General features: G+C 35.9%; 2 protein-coding genes across 3 annotated transcripts in view; both read left to right on the plus strand.

The window, feature by feature from the left end:
- Window positions 1-23645, plus strand: part of LOC127841392 (uncharacterized) — a 605785-nt gene that overhangs the window by 572660 nt on the left and 9480 nt on the right. The window lies entirely within an intron of this gene.
- Window positions 156-22186, plus strand: LOC127841393 (uncharacterized). Its single transcript, XM_052370214.1, has 4 exons — window positions 156-1610; window positions 7582-8181; window positions 16229-16387; window positions 20788-22186. The coding sequence occupies exons 2-4, from the start codon at window positions 7654-7656 to the stop codon at window positions 21583-21585; spliced, it is 1485 nt and encodes a 494-aa protein (XP_052226174.1). The 5' UTR covers window positions 156-1610; window positions 7582-7653; the 3' UTR covers window positions 21586-22186.

A 23645-nucleotide genomic window follows, 5' to 3' on the forward strand; every position in this document is an offset into this window, starting at 1 on the left:
GTTCTGTTTTGATGCAGTAGAACGTTTCTCCGTACATATATTGAATGTTGTCAAATTTCATTCTTCTTAGACTGTAAGCAGTGTATATATATATATATATATTTGTAATGTTGATGAAGCATATTTTCGATCTTTCTTATTCCTAGTTTGTTTGACAATTTTCTGCTGAATGTCTTTTACGGATTGACCATGTTTCTTCGTATTCTTATCCCTTTCCAACATATCCACTAATCGTTTTACTAGATTTTCGATACTTACGACATCAAAATACTAATCGTATCCGTGTAGTATTCAATCCACGCGCCATGGTTCGGCATTCATGTTTTTATTTTCTGTCTGCATATGTATATGGGCCGTGCTCTGTGAAAATGGGGTTTAATGCATGTGCGTTAAGTGCCGTCCCAGATAAGCCTGTGCAGTCTGCACAGGCTTATCAGGGGTGACACTTTCCGCTCAAATTGGATTTTTGCTAAGAAGCTACTTTCTTTAAACATAAAATATCATAAAAGCAGAAAGGGTCGGTCCTGATTAGCCTTTGCGGCACTTTACGCACATGCTTTAAACTACCTTTTCACAGAACACGGCCTATATGGATTAGACGCGTGTTTGTTTTGTGATGAATTCTAGGCTGTGATGTTTGGCTAGCCCTCAAACTGGTCCAAAACCCCAAATGCTTTGCACTGACCGCTCAAAGGCGGTGATCTCAGCGTTAATTGATTTATTCTTATATTTGGTGTTCTGTTTTAAAAAATATAGAAAAAGAACAATAATTTCCCACCTGACAGAAACTTTCTTGAGTTACATCGTTTGCTATTTCACAGTTAAGGTGTTTGTTTTCAGAGACGAAACTATGCAAGTTAACGAAATTCTTGCAAAGAATTTTTTACACAAGTGCTTGACTAGTAATTAGATAAAACATAATAAGCCTCATTCTGTGATGCACATGCGTCACGTGTCATTCCGTATTTGGATGTACAGTATGCACTGGCTAATCAAGGATGACACTGACCGCTTTATGGAAGAAAGGAAGTCTGAAGGTAGTCTAGTCTTTTTTTAAATTAAACTCCAAATAAGGCAGAAAGTGTCGTTCCAAATAAGCAGGCTTAGTTGGGATGACACTTTACGCTCAAGCATTAAGACCCGTTTTTCCAGAACGAGGCTAATATACATGTAGTGTAGAGTTGACCTATCCCTGGGCGAAAACAGTTGGGAAAACAAAGATTTGTGTCCGTTTAACTTGTTTAATTTTGTGCATAATTATGTTTCGTTTGCATGTTTTAAGGGGGTTTATTATATAAAAGAAAGGTGCACGCAAAGGTTTCCACTGTCTAAATGGCAAATGCAACCTTACAATTTCAAGGGAGAATACTGAGATATCACAGCACTTTCGAATTCAACACATGTTTACCTCCCTTGTAAATACGCAGTCAGCTGATCAGGGGAGGTCACTTACAAGGAGAACCCACATGACGATCATGTGACACATTTGAGACGCACATGTGACTTTGTGAAAGTTTGTCATGTGACAAACAGAAAGAGAGGCGTAATTCTGCTTACATATAAATTCAAGACAACGTGCGATTGACTTTAGTTTGGTGGAAATAACCGAGGTAAGAGGTTGTTAAATTACCCCTTCTGTTTACCTTTCTGTTTTTCTAATAATTAGATCTATACAATTGATCGAAAGGATTACACAACATGTTTTTTACAGTTCCGCTTCAATTGATTCATCTTTAATTTTGATTTAGCATACATAATTGTTTTGGAGGAATATAATATTGGACAGAATATAAAATTAGCTGTTAACAGTAGCCATATCGATCAAGCTCAAATCAATTAAGGGAAAATATTGTGTATATTATTTGTAAATCAGTTTTCAAGAGGCTTAAATTTGGTTGATTTCAACTTATTAAACAAATAAGTGTATAAAATCTTCATTATTTGTTGTTATTTTTCATTGATTTCAGATTATGACGGTACTTTTTTTACCTGTTCAGGTGTGTTAACTTTAACAAAACCAGGAATGTTTTGTATAGTTTTACTTCCTTGTAAATTGAAAGCAATTTAATATTAAATCAAATTTATATTTTGTATCAAATATATGTTTTACATACAAAATAACAAACATTGGTTTAAAACCTCATTTAACAGCTGAGATTCCAAATCTGACCTGTAAACGATTCCTATATGTATTGCCAGTACCAGGAAAACCTTTACCGGTATTTCAACAGAGGTTATGTGTCCCCTGCAGTCACGGATTACCCATTAGGCAACTGCCAAAGGGCCCCACAACTTTAAGGGGCTCCTTAGACCATATGTTTTCTTAACTTCTTAATCTGAATATTATATTATTTTGTATTGGTGTTGCGGTATTACAATGTCATTCTATACTTATTAAAGGACATTTTCATGTGTTATGTCTTGCCAGCTATGGCCCTGGTAGGCTAATTAAAACTACTGGGCACTGGCATTCTTGTTGACACCAGGTTGACAAGGGATCTGGAGGAGGGTGGGCCTCCACGATGATAATCCGGAACTGTGTGTCCCCACTTTCTCATTCTTGATTCTTGAGTGTTGTTTTCATGGGCCATTTTACTTTGCAGAAGCATAGTTAAATAGCTCATAGCCAATTAAACAAGGCATCATCAAAGCACGGTTTCAAGAAGTGTTATCGCTCGCGACTGTCCATTTCAATGTTTAACTTTGCACAAGTTACCTATAAATAAGGCAACTTATGGCCGAGATTCCTTTGTCCAGCCATTGTCCTGATCTGATTGAATTTAATAAAGTAAATTTCAAGCAAAGAGTTCATCAATAAAAGGTGAAGAAGTCACTTCTTCTTCATGTAATTAATGGTTGAAGTTAATGTGTCTCCAGCGAAGTTGTGGCCCTCACGGCTGAGCCCTTTCTTCCTTGTTCTCTTCCAATAGTGCATCAATTCATTGTTCAGTTTTTAGAAATATAATTTCTAAGGTGTATTAGTTCAGAGACCTTTACATTGTTTATGTAGGTCCCTGGTTAGTTGAACTTAAATTAGTCAATATAATACTGAACACTCTTTTTATTCACAATTTAAAGTATTTCTTGGCAAAAAAAACAAGAACACCAATATCCTAATTTTGCCCAAACAGCGTGATTTTAACCAATAAAGAGGTCTCTGGCCCCATTCTTGAAATCGTCTATAAACACTTGTTTATTTCCCATTTCATTTGTTTCATTTCCTGATATATTTAGGGAAAAAATCATGCAAAAGTGAGACTCATTGAACTGGGTTATTGATAGGATTACTGATTGGATTATTTAGGAATTGTACATTCTCGAATTTAACTTTTTTTTCTACTTGCAAAACATTGCAAGCAGCTTTAATACCAACTCGCAAAATCAAAAACATTCTCGCAAATTTTGCTGGGAATATAATTTAATTTCGTTTTTTTATTCAACAGTTAACTTTGCTTTATCTTTCGTATTGTTATTTCCATCTGTGGGCAAAAAGAAACTAGTTATTTTTCGCTTCGACGCCATGTCTATTCAAGTTCAATGAACATATGTGAATTAGTCGACTGTACCAATACCATCCTCGTATCTGTACTATAAGTATACTAGTCTATATACAAGGTGCGGGCTTCCGCATACGGGTATTAGGACGTTCTATGACCTATGGTTTAGCGTTCAGGACGTCAAACGCATTATTACTGTTTTTTTTTCACTATTTCTTTACTCGCAAAAAAATTACTAGTGGCTTAAAACTTAACTCGCAATCGGTATTTTTCACTCGCATTTTGCGAGTGTTAATTTCGAGCCCTGTCTCGGACGAGTTTGGAAATGGTCCAGATCGGTGAAAAAACATGGGTGCCAGTGGGTGGGGCATTTTTCTCTATATCATTATGTATATAGTGAAAACATGTGAACACTCTAGAAGTCACATTTTTGGCCCAATTTTCATGAAATTTGGTCAGAACATTTGTTTCCTTGATATGAGAGTTGAGTTTGAAAATGGTTCCGGTTAGTTGAATAACATGGCAGCCGGGGGGGGGGGGCAGTTTTCTCATACATATATATAGTAAAAAAAGCTTGTGAACACTCTAGAAGTCACATTTTTTGCCAAATCATCATGAAACTTGGTGAAAAGATTGGTTTTATATATATCACATAATAAATGCCAAAGTTATTACCTTTAGATTATCCAAATTTTCATTAAATTATACAAAATCCTTGTAAACACTCTAGAGGTCACAATTTTGTTTCAGATTTTATGAATCTTGGTCGTAATATTTATTTTTGTAAGCAAAGTTTGATGTTTGGTAAGGGGTCAACTCAAAATATAGGTCACCAGGTCAAATCTTACAAAATTAAAATCACTCCATATGCCAGAGTTTTGGTTCAATAATAATGAAACTTGACCAGGATGTTTGTCTGGACAATATCTAGGTCAAGTTTGACGTTTGGTAAAGATTGAATGAACCGACTCCTCTCAGGTGAGCGAACAAGGGCCATCTTGGCCATCTTGTTTCCTAAAGTATGAAAGCTATTACTTTTATACTTGCAACACTTACCAACTATCATAAGAGGACTGTGCAGGCAAAGTTATGTAACTCTGACTGGCATTTTGACAGAATTATGGCCCCTTTTATTCTTAGATAATTGAACATTTGGTTAAGTTTTGTGTTTTGGTCCATTTTACTCCTAAAGTATCATAGCTATTGCTTTCAGACTTTGAAAACTCACTAACTATCGTAAGTGGACTGTACAGGGCAAGTTGCATAACTCTGGTTGTCTTTATAACAGAATTATGACCCTTTTTTGTCTTAGTAACTTTGAATATTTTGTTATATTTTGTGTTTAGATCCACTTTACTTCTTAAGTATCGAGGCTATTGGTTTCAAACTTCAAATACTTTATTACTATCATGAGAGTACTGTACCTGGCAAGTTGAATTTGACCTTGACCTTTGAATGACATTTACTCTCAAGGTCAAATTAATAAATTTTGCTAAAATCGCCTTAACTTCTTTATTTAGGATCAGATTTGATTCTTACTTTGACAAAACAACACTTACATGACATACCAAAATGGACTCCACTCCAACCATCCACCACTCCCCACCCCAGAATCCCCCTTCCCCCCCATTTGTTTTCCTTATTTTTGAAAGATCATCTAATAAATGACCACACACCCACATTATAGTCAGAATCCCCCTTCCCCCCCATTTGTTTTCCTTATTTTTGAAAGATCATCTAATAAATGACCACACACCCACATTATAGTATACCCCATCTCCATCCCCACCTTACCCCCCAACACACCCAAAAAGATTTTTTTTAACCATGGTAAAAAACAAACAAATATTTATTTATTTTATTTATGAAGGACCGTCCAACCATCCCAAGCTGTTGCTACATGTGTATCAAACATGAAATAAAATCTTATTGTTTTATGTCTTATCAAATGTTCAATAGATTTTGGAAATATACCTGAACTCAGAATCGTCTATACAGTACAACTTTTTTAAACATAAGCAATCAATATGTTTCAATTATGGTCCTTTTCCACTAACTTGTCTAAGAATATGACTATATTACCTTGACCTTATTGAATATGAACTATTTTCCCATGATTGCTTGGTTATAATGTCAAGCAATCGAATAGTCGAGCGCACTGTCTTCTGACATCTCTTGTTAATGGTTGTGGTTTTATTGTAATTGCAATAAAATAAAAAAAATGACCTGGGGTTGCTACCACTATAGCACTCTTAGTTTCCTCTCTATTATTTAATCACTGGGTGAGTTCAAATTTTGCCTATCAACTTATTATCCTGTGTAAAAAGATTTCATATCGGAAGATTATCTAAATCTTGGCCTCACCTATTGTAAATTAAAAAGCAGCAAATAAATCATGTGTATAATTGTCAAGTTTACACTTTGTCAAAAGCATAAATATATATCCATTAACTTGCATTAAGGAAGGATTTGAATATAACTTGACAGAATGTTATCTGAGCTTTACTAAATTGTTTGCTTATTGTGTGCCCCTTTTATGTTTATCAGTCTGCTCCTTCCATCCGACCTTTCATAGGATGGCTACGTGTTGTGTGCAAGCAGTGTTTGTAACTAACTAATCTGAGTTACATGTAGGAGTCCTTTGGACATCTTACTTTTAAAATTTAGGAGTCCGGACAGATTTCAAGGAGTCCAACAACAGTGTGTTTGTTTTCGTTCAAATTTGGGTCTGTTAGTGGGACCCAATCCCTATTGATAACAGTTTTTATCCAATTACCAGATGAAAATCGATAGTATAACAACGATCCTATAAAGTTTAGCTTTATACTATCACTATTTTTAGATCAGAGTTGGGTTTCTTCAATAGTTGGATAATATGTTTTTTCTGTTTTAACGTTTATATCTTGGCTTTCACATAAACCGGATGACCGGAATCCAGTAAAATAGTCACATGATTAATACGATTAGTTGCCCGGTTGACGTAATTTAAGAGCTATATTTAGAATCACTGGTATTCCCAGATTTGAGTGTTTGTCGGGAGAGAGAAAGAGCGTAAGATCGTTTGATATGGTACCAATTGGATAAGTGTTGACTTCCCAAAAGAAAAAAAACATTTCTTTGAGGGTAAAATATTATATTTTGGTGAAAAATTATATTTTTGGAGGGAAAATGGTATTTTTAGGGGAAAAAGTCTGGTAGGGAAAACGCCGAATATCGGCGTCACTTTATTAGTTAAAAAAACCCTGGAGTCTCTTTTTAAGGAGTCTTGGTCTCCCGGACTCATGTTATTGTCTTATGCTGGCAAACATTCAGGTCTTTTCCTGGCGTATCTATGGATCAGTTTAAGTGACCAATTCCCAAACCCAAACCAAAATTGTAAAAGAAAATCCAATCTGAATTTTTTTTTACAATTTCCGAAAATAAAATTAAAAGGGTCACCTTGTAATAATCATTGTGTCTGAATTGAATTTCATTTACTTCATATGATTTTGAATTACCAGGGTTTTTTTTGGCCCGATTTTATAGCCGAAATTCGGCTATGTTCCCAATCCCAAAAAGTATACTTTTTTCCCAAAATGTGGCAAAAAATTCCCAATTTCAAAAAAAAAAAAAATTTTTTTTTTTTTTTTTGGAAAGAAGTGTCTTTTGCGTATTTTATCTCAATTTTAATTCAATTACATCTCACAAAGTATTTTATGATTTTGTTCTTTTAATTTTAATGATTATAAAGTGTTATATCAAATTTAGTATTTCCCTATTTAGTGGACTTTTCGTGTGCAAAAAAAACGCTAATGAATTAATTTTCCCAATTTCATGAAAATGCCGATAAAATTCCCAATTCCAAAGCCATGGGCTATCTTCCCAAAAAGTGGGAAAAAAAACCTGATTTCATATGTATTATTCAAAGTTATATTAAATTAGTTTTTCCCAAATCAGCAGACTATTTGCCCGAAAAAATTCCCAATGCCGAAATCGCATTTGTTTCCAAAATGACCAGGAAAAGGCCGTGCGGTACGTTAATTATTGTGTTCAGTCCATTTGATATTTTGACTGTATTTAATAATGTGTTATTTATATTTTATAGGTGACACTGAAATAATGGCCGGTTCCTACGACAAGCGTTGACTCTCATTAAGACACTTGTGTTGTTAACAAAATGGCGAGTTTAGCTGATGTGTTTAAGGACAAGGAAAGGACAAACTGGCTGAAAGCGTGGTTAGCCATAGACATTGCAAAGTCTGGCTTGGAACACTTCGCTGACAACGAGGCTCATAATTTTCACCAGCACATTTACAGCCAAGTAACATCTACTCGTAAGTCACCATTATCTACTTGCACCAGCTGTACCACAGACAATGTATGGTACAACAATCAATGTCCTATGCAGATTTGCAATAAAGTTTGTCAGAAAATCAACAATGAACATCGGTATAAAAATAACAACAAAAATGAATATTGTTGGTCTTGGAAGAATACATCTGCGGAATTGTGGCAAACAAACTATTGGGAAATAGCAAAATGTTTTTTCCCACCAGATGGATATGCTGCCACGAGTTCAATCCAAGATACAGACTTCAACGGAGTGGTCAGTTTTTTGCTGAACTGCAAACACTTTGATAGCAAGTTCTCTTTTCCAATAACAAAGGGAACGCCAACCCAAAGACCTGCCTGCCTCCTGTATGAGGTAAGAATTTATAAATTAGTGTCTCCTGACAATAGTAATGTGTGCATTTATTTACGAAGTAGGCTACATTTTAGTATTTTAAAGAGTTATGCATACATAACATTAATGTACTTATTAGCAGTTATGTTAATCAGACATATATAACTTGGATCTTTTGTTGTGATCTAATCAAAGGATTTGTACGTACCATATTTATAAGGTTAAATTTAATTTGTTTATAATATTATCTCCATAATGAGGGTTTGGTCCTAACAATCGCCTTGTTCTTTGTGCAAAGTTTATTTATTCACTCACAAAAACATTAACTTTTGAACAATTGAACATTTATATGAAGTTTTAAGAATTTGCACTGTTCGTCAAATTGCAAATCTAAAATTTCTTAATACTGAAAAGAAATTAAGAATATATTTACCCCAAATATAAGTTGTTTAGTTTACTAACGTTCATAGGATGTAAGTGTTCAAACAAGCAATAACGTATATGGTGTGCTACCGTATCAGGGTTCGACAAATCCACTCGCCCGCTCGTAATTACGAGTAGAAATCGGCTCTGGATGAGTGAATATTGCAGCAGCGCTCGTCCTGCAGGGCAAGTGGCATTTCCGACCGAAAAGATTAAAATTTCAAATTTTAGCACATCTTTACCAAACAAAACAACGTAAAAATCAGCGATTTAAAATTAGCTGAAAGTTGATTACTCAACACTTTAAGAAAATAAGTCCTGTTCCCGTTACGCGCTGATACCGGTATGTTCCGTGAATGTATCTTATACAGTACGGTATACTGTCTTTTAATACTGCTAAAAAATCGTATGAATTCTTTACATCTTTAGATTGAAAGAGTGGATATTAGCAAGTTTTAATGGACGAAAACTGCCTTTTGTACACACAGAGGCTTGTTTGAGTTTAACAAAATGAAATGCCTTTGGGACTCTAAAATGCTCCTAAAATGTAATCATAATTAAGGATGTCACGTTTAAACGGTCGCGTTTCATGTTTTACTGAAAAATGTTTACTTAAACAGTAAACGTAAAAACGACAGTCAATATCAATATAATAAATATTCGGGTGCAAATAACGTAGCCGACTAGCCGTACGAAGTATATCGATGAAGAACTGCGAAATACGGGTACTTGCGGTAAATCCGGGCAACCAAATTCGGCAGTAATTTATTTCTGATTGGTTAGCCGATGGCAGAGACATGAACGGAAACGAACGGAAAATCTTCGCTACTTTCCGAAAATCTTACAACTTGGCAACGAAACAGTGCATATCCCTTGTCAAAAAAGTGAGCAAAATCCGGTTATAACCCAGTTTTAAACTGGGTTAAACCCTGCGGTATTGGCACCGAGCTAAAAGCGAGTCTTTTAAACACACTTTTTGCTTACCGACTTGGTTTTATCTGAGTTGAATCTTGGTTTAACTCGCTTAAAGCCAATATAGTGGGTTTTTTAACCATCTTAAGTGGGTTTAAAGTGAGTTTTCTTCAGGCAGCTGTGATTAACTCTGCGGTATTTGCACTGTGCTAAAAGCGGGTTTTTCAGACACGCTTTTAGCTTACCGACTGGGTTTTTTAGCTTACCGACTTGGTTTTTTCTGAGTTAAATCTTGGTTTAACTCGCTTTAAACCAACATAGTGGGTTTTTTAATCATCTTAAGTGGGTTTAAAGTGAGTATGATTTTCTACAAGTTGGTTTTTTGAGGTTTTTTAAACATGCTTAGACCAACTTCTGTCTGTGGAGTTGGTTTTAAGTGGGTAAAAAGTGTGTTTTTTATGTGAGCTATAAGCAGGCTAAACACGGTTTTTAAGTGAGCAAGTGAGCTGAAAGCACGCCTTTCTTAGTTTTTTCCACAGTGAAAACATGCTTTTAACTCGCTTTAAACCTAGTTATTAACAGTATTTTATCTGTGAAGAAAACAAAGCAATTTGTGGGTTTGGGTAAGTTGATTTTTGTGGGTTTTAACAGTGTTATAGTGAGTTTTTTTTTAAGACAGTAGGTTTTTTGTGAGCCTTAGGTGGGATTTTGCAGTGTGAAAAAAAAAATGTTGGACTGATATGTTCTAGAAAAAATGGTTTTTGTGAAGCAATTGCAGCAGTTCATTATAAGCCCCATGTGGTTAAAAGGGGAAAAAACACAATGTGTACGAAAATTATGTTTATATGACAAAAATAGTACACCGCAAATTAATACAAACAGATTATTTTTACAATACATTATACAATAATAGACATTTATAGAAGATTTTAAAGCAAAAGGTTGACCACAGTGGACCACTGCGGGTGGAGTATTTAGACCGCAGCTGCTGCAGAGACCTGTATCTGAGCTGTTGGAGGTACCTGAACCGCAGTGGAATGAGGAACCTGGATTTCAGCGTATGGAGGGACCTTGACGGCATACGGTGATGGGACCTGCACAGCAGCCACTGGAGAGACCTTGACTGCTAGGGGACCTGGACAGCAGCCAGTGCAGGGACCTAGACCTGATCTTGGCGGGTGGAGGGACCTGGAAAGCAGCTGGTAGAGAGACCTGGAAAGCAGGCGCTGGAGCGACATGTACCATTGATGCTGCTTGTGTCCTTCTCCTCTTGAGCATCTCTTAGGCCAGTTGATCTGCAAAGGATTAATACCATATCACTTTCAAAAGGGCAAGACATTCTTCAAACATGTTGATTGGTTATGTTTTCGTTCCACTTAACTATGAAATATTGCTGTTATGGTAATCTTGTTGCTTTAATAATAATAAATTTAAGTTATTTGCTTGTTGTTTTTGTTTGTTTATTTTTGAAATTTTAATCCCGTGATCACACGTGACTTAGCACTTTTCATCAATAATTAAAAGAAATTGCGTTTGGTAGAAAATGCAGTTTGAAAATGTACCAAGATGCGTGGTCTCATTTGGCTGTGTGGTCTGGTGGCATTTTAAATGCAATAACCTGTATAGTTTACCTCTCAACAAATCGACCTTTCTTGGTCAAGGACAGGGCGAGGTTTTCCCACTCTTGTTCCCCTCAAGTTTGCCAGCTCGTGCAGGGTAAAAACCAGGTATAAAAGTCCATACATCAGGCAGGCGATGATGCACATTCTTTCCAAAGGATCTTCCCATTAATGTCAATTTTGCCTTGTGGCAAGAGTTTAACCTTCAAAATTAAAATATATAAGTTCTAATTAAGTATGAGGGAAAGAAATCCGTTCAGTTATAACCAGAAATAGCTATATATAAAATCTAAGATGACAATAACCATGAAACACAACCATAATAATTCACTGTATACAACATTTACACTTTTTCATGTGCAAGTTTTTCTATTTTTGCTTCAAATTGTGTTGTTTTTCCTTTAAATTGCAATACAATAACTTATCCATTTACATTTCCTAGTGACAATACATAAATATGATAATGATCATAATTACAATTGACTTGTATTATTTATGGCTATAAACATCAAACAAAGACCCAGTTGAAGAATTATTGTTTCATTGGTGAGTTATATTAATAAACAAAACAAAAGACCAACTTGTTGAAAAGTGTGTTAAAGTGAGTCTTTAAGCCTCGTTGCAGCTCTCAACTTATTAACAAAAAAAACAATTTAAACTCGCTTAGACCCACTTCTGTTTAAAGAAAGACCAACTTCTGTTGTAAAAGACTCGCTTATAAAACAAAAAGACACACTTAAACACACATAAACCAACTCATAAATAAAAAGGCTCACTTTTGACACACAAAAAAACCGACTTCTTACAGAAAAAAACTCGCTTAAACACAAATCTTCTTAAAATAACCAACTTTAAACTCAGTTAAGCACAGTTTAGCGCACTTAAAACTCACTTTTATTAGCCAAAACCAACTTACATTAAGAAAAACTCAGAAAAAACACAGTTTTATGTTGGTTTAAGTGTGTTTTGGTATGAAAGTGGGTTATTTTTTGACAAGGGATGCCACCATCTTGAAATATTTTTATTGATTGATTAGCAAAGTAAAACACTGCGGTAGCATGTTGAAAAGCAATATTTCAACAAAATTATATATTGATTTCGTTTTTTGCTAGTTAATTGGTTTTTCATTTTCTGCGGTCAAACGATATGTTCATTGTATTTCATGTGCAAAATACGTGCATTTGTTGCGGAGTGTCGTTTTCCGAAACATTTTTTTTTATCGATTTTACATTATTTTCGAAGTTCTTTTAATCATTTTTATAGAATGACGAATACACATGAGGTGATGCGGATGGTCTGTTTTATAATATTTTATGGTTTTAATACGCAGTAATTGCGCGAATGGGATATGCACTGAATATTACATCCGGAAATAACTATTTTCAAAATGCGATGGTACTTATGCTTTTTAAACGGACATAGGGATACCGTTTAAATGTTAACGTTTTGTTTATTACATTTCGTTTAAACGTTAAGAAAAATATGTAAACATGACACCCTTAATCATAATGATTGATACCAGGAAGACAAAATGAAAAACAAACAAGTGAAAAGTGTGTTAAAACAGTTTATAAGCTTTATTGAAGTTCATGAGTTAACAGTTCTATATGAAACAGGGGTTTTTATCTGATTTTGGGGAAAGGGTCTGGCCTTTTTTTGAGGGGAAATAAATTGCGTGAAACGTCGAATTTTGGGGAAAAAAATTGTGCGAAAAGCTGGATTTTGGGGAAAATAAGCAAAGTCTAAAATAATCAATTTAACATATTTTACTGTTTTTAAAACAAATTCAAGGCAACAGATAATTTAATTATGCAAGATTTTTCTAGTTTCTACAGTGGATCAGGTTAACTTATATATTTAAAGGTAAAAAAAAAAAAAAAAATTTTTTTTTTTTTTTTTTTTTAGGGGAAAATGAAATCTAGGGGAAAATTTACCAGCTGAGGGGAAAAAAAAATCCGAGGGAAAAGGGCCGATTTTCGGCGGGTCCCAAAGAAGGAAAAAAAACCCTGTGAAAACTAATAGAAAATCACAATTAAACATATTAGTTACTGATTTATTGCAGTTTTTAGCTCGACTATTATATATATATTTTCAATGTCCCTTGACATATTGCTTTCACATTTTGCATACTTCTTTACCAACATGACCCCAACCTATAAACAAGAGCAGACATCTCTATCAAGCATTTTGTAATAATTAAGGCCCCTTTTCCACTTAGAATATGCAGCAAATGTTAAAGTTTACGTACTACCCCAAATATTTTCAATGTCCCTTGACACATTGCTTTCATATTTTGCATACTTCTTAACCAACATGACCCCAACCTATAAACAAGAGCAGACAACTCTATCAAGCATTTTGTAATTATTATGGCCCCTTTTCCACTTAGAATATGCATATTATTGATAAATCTATGTTAAAGTTTGCGTACCATCTCAAATATTTCCAATGTTCCTTGACATATTGCTTTCTTATTTTGCAAACTTCTTTACCAACATGACCCCCAATCTATAAACAAGAGCAGACAAATGCATTAAGCCTTTTGTAAGAATTATGGCCCTTTTATGCCCCTGGTAGGGTAGCATAATAGCAGTTGAACTGTTTGTCAGTCAGTATGTGTGTATGTCAGTATGTCATTCTGTCCGTCCGTTCGAAATCTTTAATGGCCATAACTTTTTCAATATTGAAGACAGCAATTTGATATTTGGCGTGCATGTGCATCTCACTGAGCTGCACATTTTGAGTGGTGAAAGGTGAAGGTCAAGGTCATCCTTCAAGGTCAAATGTCTAATATATGGCGCCTGTCCGTCCGTCCAAAAACTTTAACATTGGCCATAACTTGTTCACTATTGAAGATAGCAACTTGATATTTGGCATGCATGTGTACATATATCTCATGGAGCTGAACATTTTGAGTGGTGAAAGGTGAAGGTGAAGGTCATCCATCAAGGTCAAATGTCAAATATATGGCGTCTGTCCATCCGACAATTTTAACATTGGCCATAACTTTTTCAATATTGAAGATAGCAACTTGATATTTGACATGCATGTGCATCTCACGGAGCTGCACATTTTGAGTGGTGAAAGGTAAAGGTCAAGGTCATCCTTCAAGGTTAAATATCTAATATATAACTATTTCAAAGCGGGGTTCTCATGAAGCTGCACATTTTGAGTGGTGGAAGTTCAAGGTCAAGGTCATCCTTCAAGTTCAAAGGTCAAAAAAATAAAAATTTCAAAGTGGCGTTCTCATGAAGCTGCACATTTCGAGAGGTGAAAGTTCAAGGTCAAGGTCATCCTTCAAGGTTAAAGGTCCAAACAATTTTTTTTTCAAAGCGGCACGATAGGGGGCATTGTGTTTCTGACGCACACATCTCTTGTTTTCCCTTTTTATGCTCCCTGAAATAAATTTCGGCGAAGCATAAAGTTGCCAGTTTGTCCTTCCTTCCTTACTTACATGTACTTCCTTACTTCCGTCACACTTTTGCTACCGTTTCTCATAGCGCCTTCAATACTTTACCAACCGCTCTCATATTTGGCATGTAGGTACCTTAAATGGACCTCTACCTTTTGATGAAGTTTGAGGTCACTGGGGTCAAGGTCAAGGTCACCAAGGCTAATAATAATGCCCCCGGATCGAAAGATCGGGGGTATACCGGTATTGATTTTGGCCTGTCTGTCATTGTATATGTGTGTGTGTATGTGTGTCCCAAAGCTTTAACTAAAACTTTAACCTACTTCATAACTTTTGCAATATTGAATGTAGCAACTTGATATTTGGCATGCATGCGTATCTCATGGAGCTGCACATTTTGAGTGGTGAAAGGTCAAGGTCATCCTGCAAGGTCAAAGGTCAAAAAAATAAATTCAAAAACTTTAACCAAAACTTTAACCTACTTCATAACTTTTGCAATATTGATTGTAGCAACTTGATATTTGGCATGCATGTGTATCTCATGGAGCTGCACATTTTGAGCGGTGAAAGGTCAAGGTCATCCTTCAAGGTTAAATGTCAAAAATAAAATTCAAAGCGGCCCATTAGGGGGCATTGTGCTTCTGACAAACACATCTCTTGTATTAGGTGGTTATTAACACATAGATTGACAAAGCGCATCATCGGGGAGCATCCATCAGTTTCACTGATATTCTTGTTTTTTCTTATTTTTGAAAGATCATCTGATAAATGACCACACCCCCACATTATACCCCCTGTCCACCCCCTTCACTCCCCCAAAAAAGATTTTTTGTTTAAACATGGTAAAAAACCCACAAATATTCATTTATTTTATTGTTGAAGGAATGTCCAACCATCGCACCCAAGCTCTTGCTATCAAACTTGAAATAAAAGCTTATTAGTTTGTTTTATGTCTTTACAAAATTTATTGTTCAATAGATTGTGGAAAATATACCTGATCTCAGAATCGTCTATAAGTTCAACTTCTCAAAAACATAAGTGATCAATATGTTTCAATTATGGTCCTCTTCCACTAGAATATGACTATATTACCATGACCTTATTGAATATGAACAATTTCCCCATGATGGCTTACGTTATACTGTCAAGCACTCGAATAGTTGAGCGTTCTGTCTTCTGACAGCTCTTGTATAGTACATTTTTATCCAGAAACTGATATGGTTGCTTATTTAATCAACGAAAGCGGTATTAAATTATTTTATTTTCTTAAGAGAAAAAATATAAGAGCAAAGCAACATTTTCAAATTATACTTATGCTTTAAGGATGTTCAGTAAACCAGTTCCTAACCAGTTAAACTATTAGGTATAACAGTTTGCATTTTGTGTAACCTGTTGTGGATCTTATAACAACTCATACATTTCTTTATACTCAAAACATATACATGTATTTTAACTTATATGGTATGCAAAAAACATTAAACATGTGGTTGAAGCTAAGTTTGAGGTTTATTCAAGAAGTTTCTTTAAATCACAAAGACTGTAAGTAAAGTAAAGCTATCTATGATGCCCTTATTATACATGTACATGTATAACAGTAGAGGCTTCTGACAGGACGTGTTTTTTTTGCATTGTTTCCCTCGATAGTATTTCTGTCACATTAACACATCTCGTAATGTATGTCGGTTATGTGTTTGTCTACTAGGCTCGTGAAATCGGGAAAGCTGTGCGTCACTCTTCGAAAATGAAAGTCACAGACGTGGAGCTCAATGACTACTTCATGACATTGTCCAGCCTGCTGAGTGATTCACGATATCTACGTGGAGATAGCGATGCCCAAAATGCTGTTAAGAAATTAGCAGAGGTAGAATGATAATGTTATGTCGTGTCAACTAGCAAGTTTTCTTGCATAGTGTATACATGTAAGAAAAATAATAGAATACATTGGTTCAGGAATGTATCACCATTTTACAACTCATATGAACAAGATAACACTATTGTTTATAGTTTTGATTAGTGGTTAGGCCCATCTCGCTCATGGGAAGCCTTATTAGCTCATCTATTTTTTGAAAAAAAATTATGAGCTATTGTCATCACCTTGGCGTCGGCGTCGGCGTCCGGTTAAGTTTTGCGTTTAGGTCCACTTTTCTCAGAAAGTATCAATGCTATTGCATTCAAACTTGGTACACTTACTAACTATCATGAGAGGACTGGGCAGGCAAAGTTAGATAACTCTGGCATGCATTTTGCCAGAATTATGTGCCCTTTTTTACTTAGAAAATTGAAAATTTTGGTTAAGTTTTGCGTTTAGGTCCACTTTTCTCAGAAAGTATCAATGCTATTGCATTCAAACTTGGTACACTTACTTACTATCATGAGGGGACTGGGAAGGCAAAGTTAGATAACTCTGGCGTGCATTTTGACAGAATTATGTGCCCTTTTTATACTTAGAAAATTGAAAATTTTGGTTAAGTTTTGTGTTTAGGTCCATTTTATTCTGTAAGTATCAAAGCTATTGCTTTCATACTTGCAACACTTACTATCATAAGGGGACTGTGCAGGCAAAGTAATGTAACTCTGACTGGCATTTTGACAGAATTATTGGCCCTTTTTATACTTAGCAAATTGAAAATTTGGTTAAGTTTTGTGTTTAGGTCCACTTTATTACTACAGTATCAAAGCTATTGCTTTCATACTTGCAACACTTATTAACTATCATAAGGGGACTGTGCAGGCAAAGTTATGTAACTCTGACTGGCATTTGGACGGAATTATGGGCCCTTAATACTTAGAAAATTGAAAATTTGGGTAAGTTTTGTGTTTTGGTCCACTTTACCCCTAAATTATCATAGATATTGCTTTCATACTTGGAACACTCGCAAACTATCATAAGGGTACAGTAAAAGGACAAGTTGCATAACTCTGGTTGTCATTTTTATGAAATTATGGCCCTTTTTTGACTTAGTAACTTTCAATATATGGTTAAATTTTGTCTTTTGATCCACTTTACTTCTTAACTATCAAGGCTATTGCTTTCAAACTTCAAATACTTTCATGCTTTCATGAGGTTACTGTACCTGGCAAGTTGAATTTTACCTTGACCTTTGAATGACCTTGACTCTTAAGGTCAAATTATTAAATTTTGCTAAAATTGCCATAACTTCTTTATTATGACCCCCTTCGAAGAAGAGGGGGTATATTGCTTTGCTCATGTCGGTCTGTCGGTCGGTCGGTCTGTCGGTCTGTCCGTCCACCAGGTGGTTGTCAGACGATAACTCAAGAACGCTTGGGCCTAGGATCATGAAACTTCACAGGTACATTGATCATGACTCGCAGATTACCCCTATTGATTTTGAGGTCACTAGGTCAAAGGTCAAGGTCACGGTGACCAGAAATAGTAAAATGGTTTTTGAATGATAACTCAAGAACGCATACGCCTAGGATCATGAAACTTCATGGGTAGATTGATCATGACTTGCAGATGACCCCTATTGATTTTGAGGTCACTAGGTCAAAGGTCAAGGTCACGGTGACCCGAAATAGTAAAATGGTTTCCGGATGATAACTCAAGAACGCATACGCCTAGGATCATGAAACTTCATAGGTAGATTGATCATGACTTGCAGATTACCCCTATTGATTTTGAGGTCATAAGGTCAAAGGTCAAGGACACGGTGACCCGAAATAGTAAAATGATTTTCGGATGATAACTCAAGAACGCTTTTGCCTAGGATCATGACACTTTATAGGTACATTGATCGTGATCCGCAGATGATCCCTATTGATTTTCAGGTCACTAGGTCAAAGGTCAAGGTCACAGTGACAAAAAACGTATTCACACAATGGCTGCCACTACAACGGACAGCCCATATGGGGGGCATGCATGTTTTACAAACAGCCCTTGTTTATGATTAGATTTGATTGATACTTTGACAAAACTACTCTTACCTGACATAACACAATAGACTCCACCCAAACTATCCCTGTGCCCTCCCCCCCGAATCCCCCCCCTAATTTTTTTATTTTTTTAAGATCATCTCACAAATGACAACCACACTCTCACACATTCCCCCCCCCACCCCACCCCCCCCCCCAAATTATTTTTTTTTGAAACGGTTAAAAGACACAAATATTTATTTTTATTATTTTATGTTTGAAATACCGTCCAACCATCGCACCCAAGAATCCCCCCCACCCCCCCTTTCCCCACCCGAATCCCCCCTCCCCCGATCCGAATCCCCCCCCTAATTTTTTTTTTAAGATCATCTCACAAATGACCACCACACCCTCACACTATACCCCCCCCAACCACCCCCCCATATTTTTTTTGAAACGGTTAAAAAACACAAATATTTATTTTTATTATTTTATGTTTTAAATACCGTCCAACCATCGCATCCAAGAATCCCCCCTCCCCCCACCCGAATCCCCCCTCCCCCGCCGTGAATCCCCCCCCCCTATTTTTTTTTTTAAGATCATCTCACAAAATATTTATTTTTATTATTTTATGTTTGAAATACCGTCCAACCATCGCACCCAAGAATCCCCCCCCCCACCCACCCCCCCCCCCCCCACCCCCGATTTTTTTTTGCATTTTTGGAAAATAATGTAATAAATGTCCACACCCCACACTATACACCCCTCTTCACTCCACCCCTCCCTCCTTTGTGATTGAAAATGAGAGTCCCTTCAGCTTTAAAAAGAAAATAGATGAGCGGTCTGCACCCGCAAGGGGGTGCTCTTGTATTGAATGCTGTCTTTTTTTAAATGTGATTTATGTAATTTGAACACGTAGGTTAGAAAACTTTTTGATATGTTTCAAAATGGACAGTTTGAGGCATGTATATTACTTCCAATGCCCGTTTTGCAAAGTGTTTGTCATTATTAAGTCTAGAAAAACATTCTAATATCGGATGGTAATGGTTTGTACTAACTCATCATGCCTGGCACAAACCAAAATGTTTGCTTTCATGGCATTCTTGATGAAATGCATTTAAGGTCCAACAATTGCAGACATATTCTCGCAGTCTTAATATTTCCTGATCTAAAACAATGGGAATTCAATGTTTCACTCAAAATCTTCTTGGACTTGACGATGTTATGTCTGGTCTGATTAAACGCCAGCGGCATACACAATTTATGCTGATTGTTAGATGCAAAAAAGCATATGCTACATGTATGGTGGCTGTTGGATAAGGGCTTTAATTGACTGGGAGTCTAGGGTCTAAAAGGTGTTAAAATATTAAACTAAAGAAGACAATCAACATATTTGCATCAATAACTGAGCAACAAAATCCCCACTACATACATACACTGAGTGGGAGGCATTAAAACTTACACTTATCCGTCAGTCGTTATATACGAACGAAAGTCTTGAAGTTTTTAATTTGAAATCCTTTTTAAATACTGCATGGATCTCGCTCAAACTTTTACAGATAAAGGTTCTAAATCTGTAAATGATCTTTAAGACAGGAATTTGAGCTTCAACTAGTTTTGGCAGAGTTTTGGCCTTTTGTCTGTATTTAGCTACTCTGGGCATGAAGTGTTCAAGGTGAGATATTGTGATCACGCTTTTGTCAGGTGTCCGTTAAGATGTGCGGTGTGCATCGACAACATTTAGCTCATTACAACCTAAGAGGACATTTTTTTTCCAATTTTGATGAAACTTTGACATTTGTATTTAATAAAATCTAATTCTAATCTAACCACTGTAGAGGCCAAATATATGACTAAATAAAGATGAAATTATGTATGTTTATTTAGACAATGTCTATGCAGAGTTTAAATATGGGTCAATTACATCCACAAACTAGGCCTCTTACAGAAACCTTGATACTGCTCTAGAGACCATATTAATGGCTCAATCTTTATGAAACTTGGTTGTAACGTTTTTCTTGACAATATCTAGACGAATCAAAATCAGACTTAAATCGTTATCATATGAAGGTTTACAAAGCATAATATTTACCTTGCATACTGCTGGATATGAATTATAATATATATGAAATATAAAGTACAAAAAGGACATTAACGTTACTTAAGTGATATTAAAGATAAAGCAACCACTTCACAATGTTAAGTTCTGTAATATTATTTGCAATGCCAGTGCTATTTTGTGTATAACTATCAAGTTATTTCGATTGATATTATAAATTGCAAAGTAAAATTTGTACCAACAAAGCTCATTTAAAATCAACAAGAACCGTGTTAGTCTTAGTTGTCTTGAGATTGAATATATATAAGCGCTACAATTTTCTCTTACAGTTGAAAAAAGATACCTTATTATTGACTACAGCGGAGATGAAGTGTCTCCTGGAGGCTGTTGATTCAACTTTGAAGAAACACTTGAAAGATGTTGCCAAAGATGTTGTTGATGAATCAGTGAATGAGCTCAGAGAAAACACAGAATTGTGTATTGAGAAAATCAAAGACTATATGGTTACAATTAAGGAAGAGCTCGCAAAAGAGGCAGAATTGCATAAACAAGATATTGATAAAAACGCAAAAAAAAGCATGAAAGATTATAATGAACTAACAGTCTTGGGCAAAAAAGACTTTGATGGGAACGCAGTCAAACGCACGCAAGCCTTTGATGACAACTCAGAAAAACGCACGCAGGAGTATGATGAACACACAGTCACACGCACGCAAGCCTTTGATGAGAATGCAGAAAAACGCACGCAGGAGTATGATGAACACACAGTCACACGCACGCAAGCCTTTGATGACAACTCAGAAAAACGCACGCAGGAGTATGATGAACACACAGTCACACGCACGCAAGCCTTTGATGACAACTCAGAAAAACGCACGCAGGAGTATGATGAACACACAGTCACACGCACGCAAGCCTTTGATAAGAACGCAGAAAAACGCACGCAGGAGTATGATGAACTCACAGTCTCACGGAAAAAAGACTTTGATGAGAATGCAGACAAACGCACGCAGAATTTTGATGAGATCGCAGAAAAACGCTTGAGGGACATTAATGAGCAATGTGGAAATACCACTTTCACTGAAACTTCCTACAAACAGTCCAGTAAAGGTATAACTAAATTATAAACATGCAATTATACAATTTGAAACAACTTTTTTTAACATAAATACTAACTTTTAGAACCACTGTGCTTCAAATAAATGGAATGCCCTTGATCATTTAGATATATATTCATATGCATATTGTTGTTAAAAAGAAAAAATGTTGAGGTACAATCGACACAAGTATACAACATTTGGAATGGATACAAGTAAATAAACGAGCATACTTTTTATAACACTAGTATGATTACAATGTCCATACATACCCTAAAACCAACATATTAATCCAGCTTAGCTTGTTATGAGACAACTTACACGATTGAATGTCATTGTACAATGGATATTACTTATGCATAAGCGATTCAAAAATCATCATGAACACTTGGTAATTAGCTGTGATTTCGATATTAAGTACATTGCCACTAATTTCATTGGAAATTAAAATCACATACAATAGTAGTGTGAAGGTTATAAGTACAGACTGCAAGCAATTTTGGGATTCTTTATGTGTGTTTCCCCATAAAACTTGTGTTATGTAACTTATTACAATCATTATTGGCAATGGGCTGTAAATGTTGCTGAAAGTCGGCCAAAATTAAATTCTTTGTTTTGGGCAAGGTCTGAAAACATTAAGTAGGTTAGGCTTTGCGTTTGTTTTTTTCCTCCGCTTTTAGTGAAACCAATCTTGAATGATTATCCTGGTATGATTTCATGATTACCCTCATATTGGCAATCTATTACACAAAAGTTAAATAAGTTATTATACGCCCGTTTTTCAAAACGGGATGTATAATAGTTTCACCCTTAGCGGGCGGTGGCGGCGTCAACAGCAGTGTTGAGGTCGCCGTGGTGTAATGGATATGGTGTCCGCCTTGCGACCGGGAGGTCACGGGTTCGATCCCCGCTGTGGGAGCGTTCTTTCGATCTCCCATATAGACACCAAGTACTAGTTCTAGGCCCAGGAAACGGACTCGAGAGCATTTCAAATAAGTAGGAATTACTTTCTATGCAATCGAGCTAAAATAAATAGGTTTAAACAGCAGTGTCCGCTCTCTTATTCAAATAGTTTTCATCCGATATTCACCAAACTAGGTCAAAAGTTGTATCTAGACAAAATCTAGTTCAAGTTCGAATATGGGCATGCCGGGTCAAAAACTAGGTCACGGGGTCACTAAGTGCATTTCAAGGATTAAGCATGGTGTCCGCTCTCTAATTGAAGTAGTTTTCATCCGATCATGATGAAAAGGCTTAATAGAAAGAACAGTTTTACACTCAATCTCGACATCAATACAGTTTGTGCGTCCACCTTTTATTTTCAGAAGATTTTCAGCGCGAGAACGTTTGCACTTAAAGGCTATTTTCTCATATTTTGTACTAACTTCCATATTCCTTTCAACATGTTAACATGTTAAAGTATAGAGAGCAGTGGAAGCGAAGACTCACTTTAATGCATTGCATTTCAACTCGCGAGGTATATCGGGTCAATTTGCGGCCACTGTGTGTGAATGTCAGAGTTTACATACAGGTCATCGCTGCGTCACTACCCTATGTGCTGATCGGAGTTCTCGGCCAGGAATATAATCGTTACATAATAAAGACGCTATAGCGTGAACTAGGTGAACTGGAATTTTCTTTAGACCAGACAGATGTTAAATGAAGATATCCAGCGATATCATATGGTATGTCAATAATAGATTCTTAATGTGTTTTACAACAATACCATGATAAATATTATTTTTAATTAATTTAACAAGAATTATGCCATCATATTGACTAATGAATTAAGCATGAGCGCAATGATTCTCGATACTGTTAATAATCGCATCAAATAGCAACGCCAGACAAACCACTAAAACAGGTTTGTTCGAAGAACGCGCGTATAAATATTAAAAAAAAATACGGATGCTTTGCGTGTGGCCGGTTGACATATATGTTTTAATTTCACTTCCATTCTTCTTTTGGTTTTCTGTTTTGTATCTATACTTTTATGACCAGCAATATGTAATAATGTAAAATAAGCTGCGAAAACTCCGCGTATCATCCCGTACTGCGTTTGCTGCAGCTAAGAACTGCAAAGAAAAAGA

Source organism: Dreissena polymorpha, chromosome 8 (genome assembly GCF_020536995.1).
Source record: "Dreissena polymorpha isolate Duluth1 chromosome 8, UMN_Dpol_1.0, whole genome shotgun sequence".
Lineage (NCBI taxonomy): Eukaryota > Metazoa > Mollusca > Bivalvia > Myida > Dreissenidae > Dreissena > Dreissena polymorpha.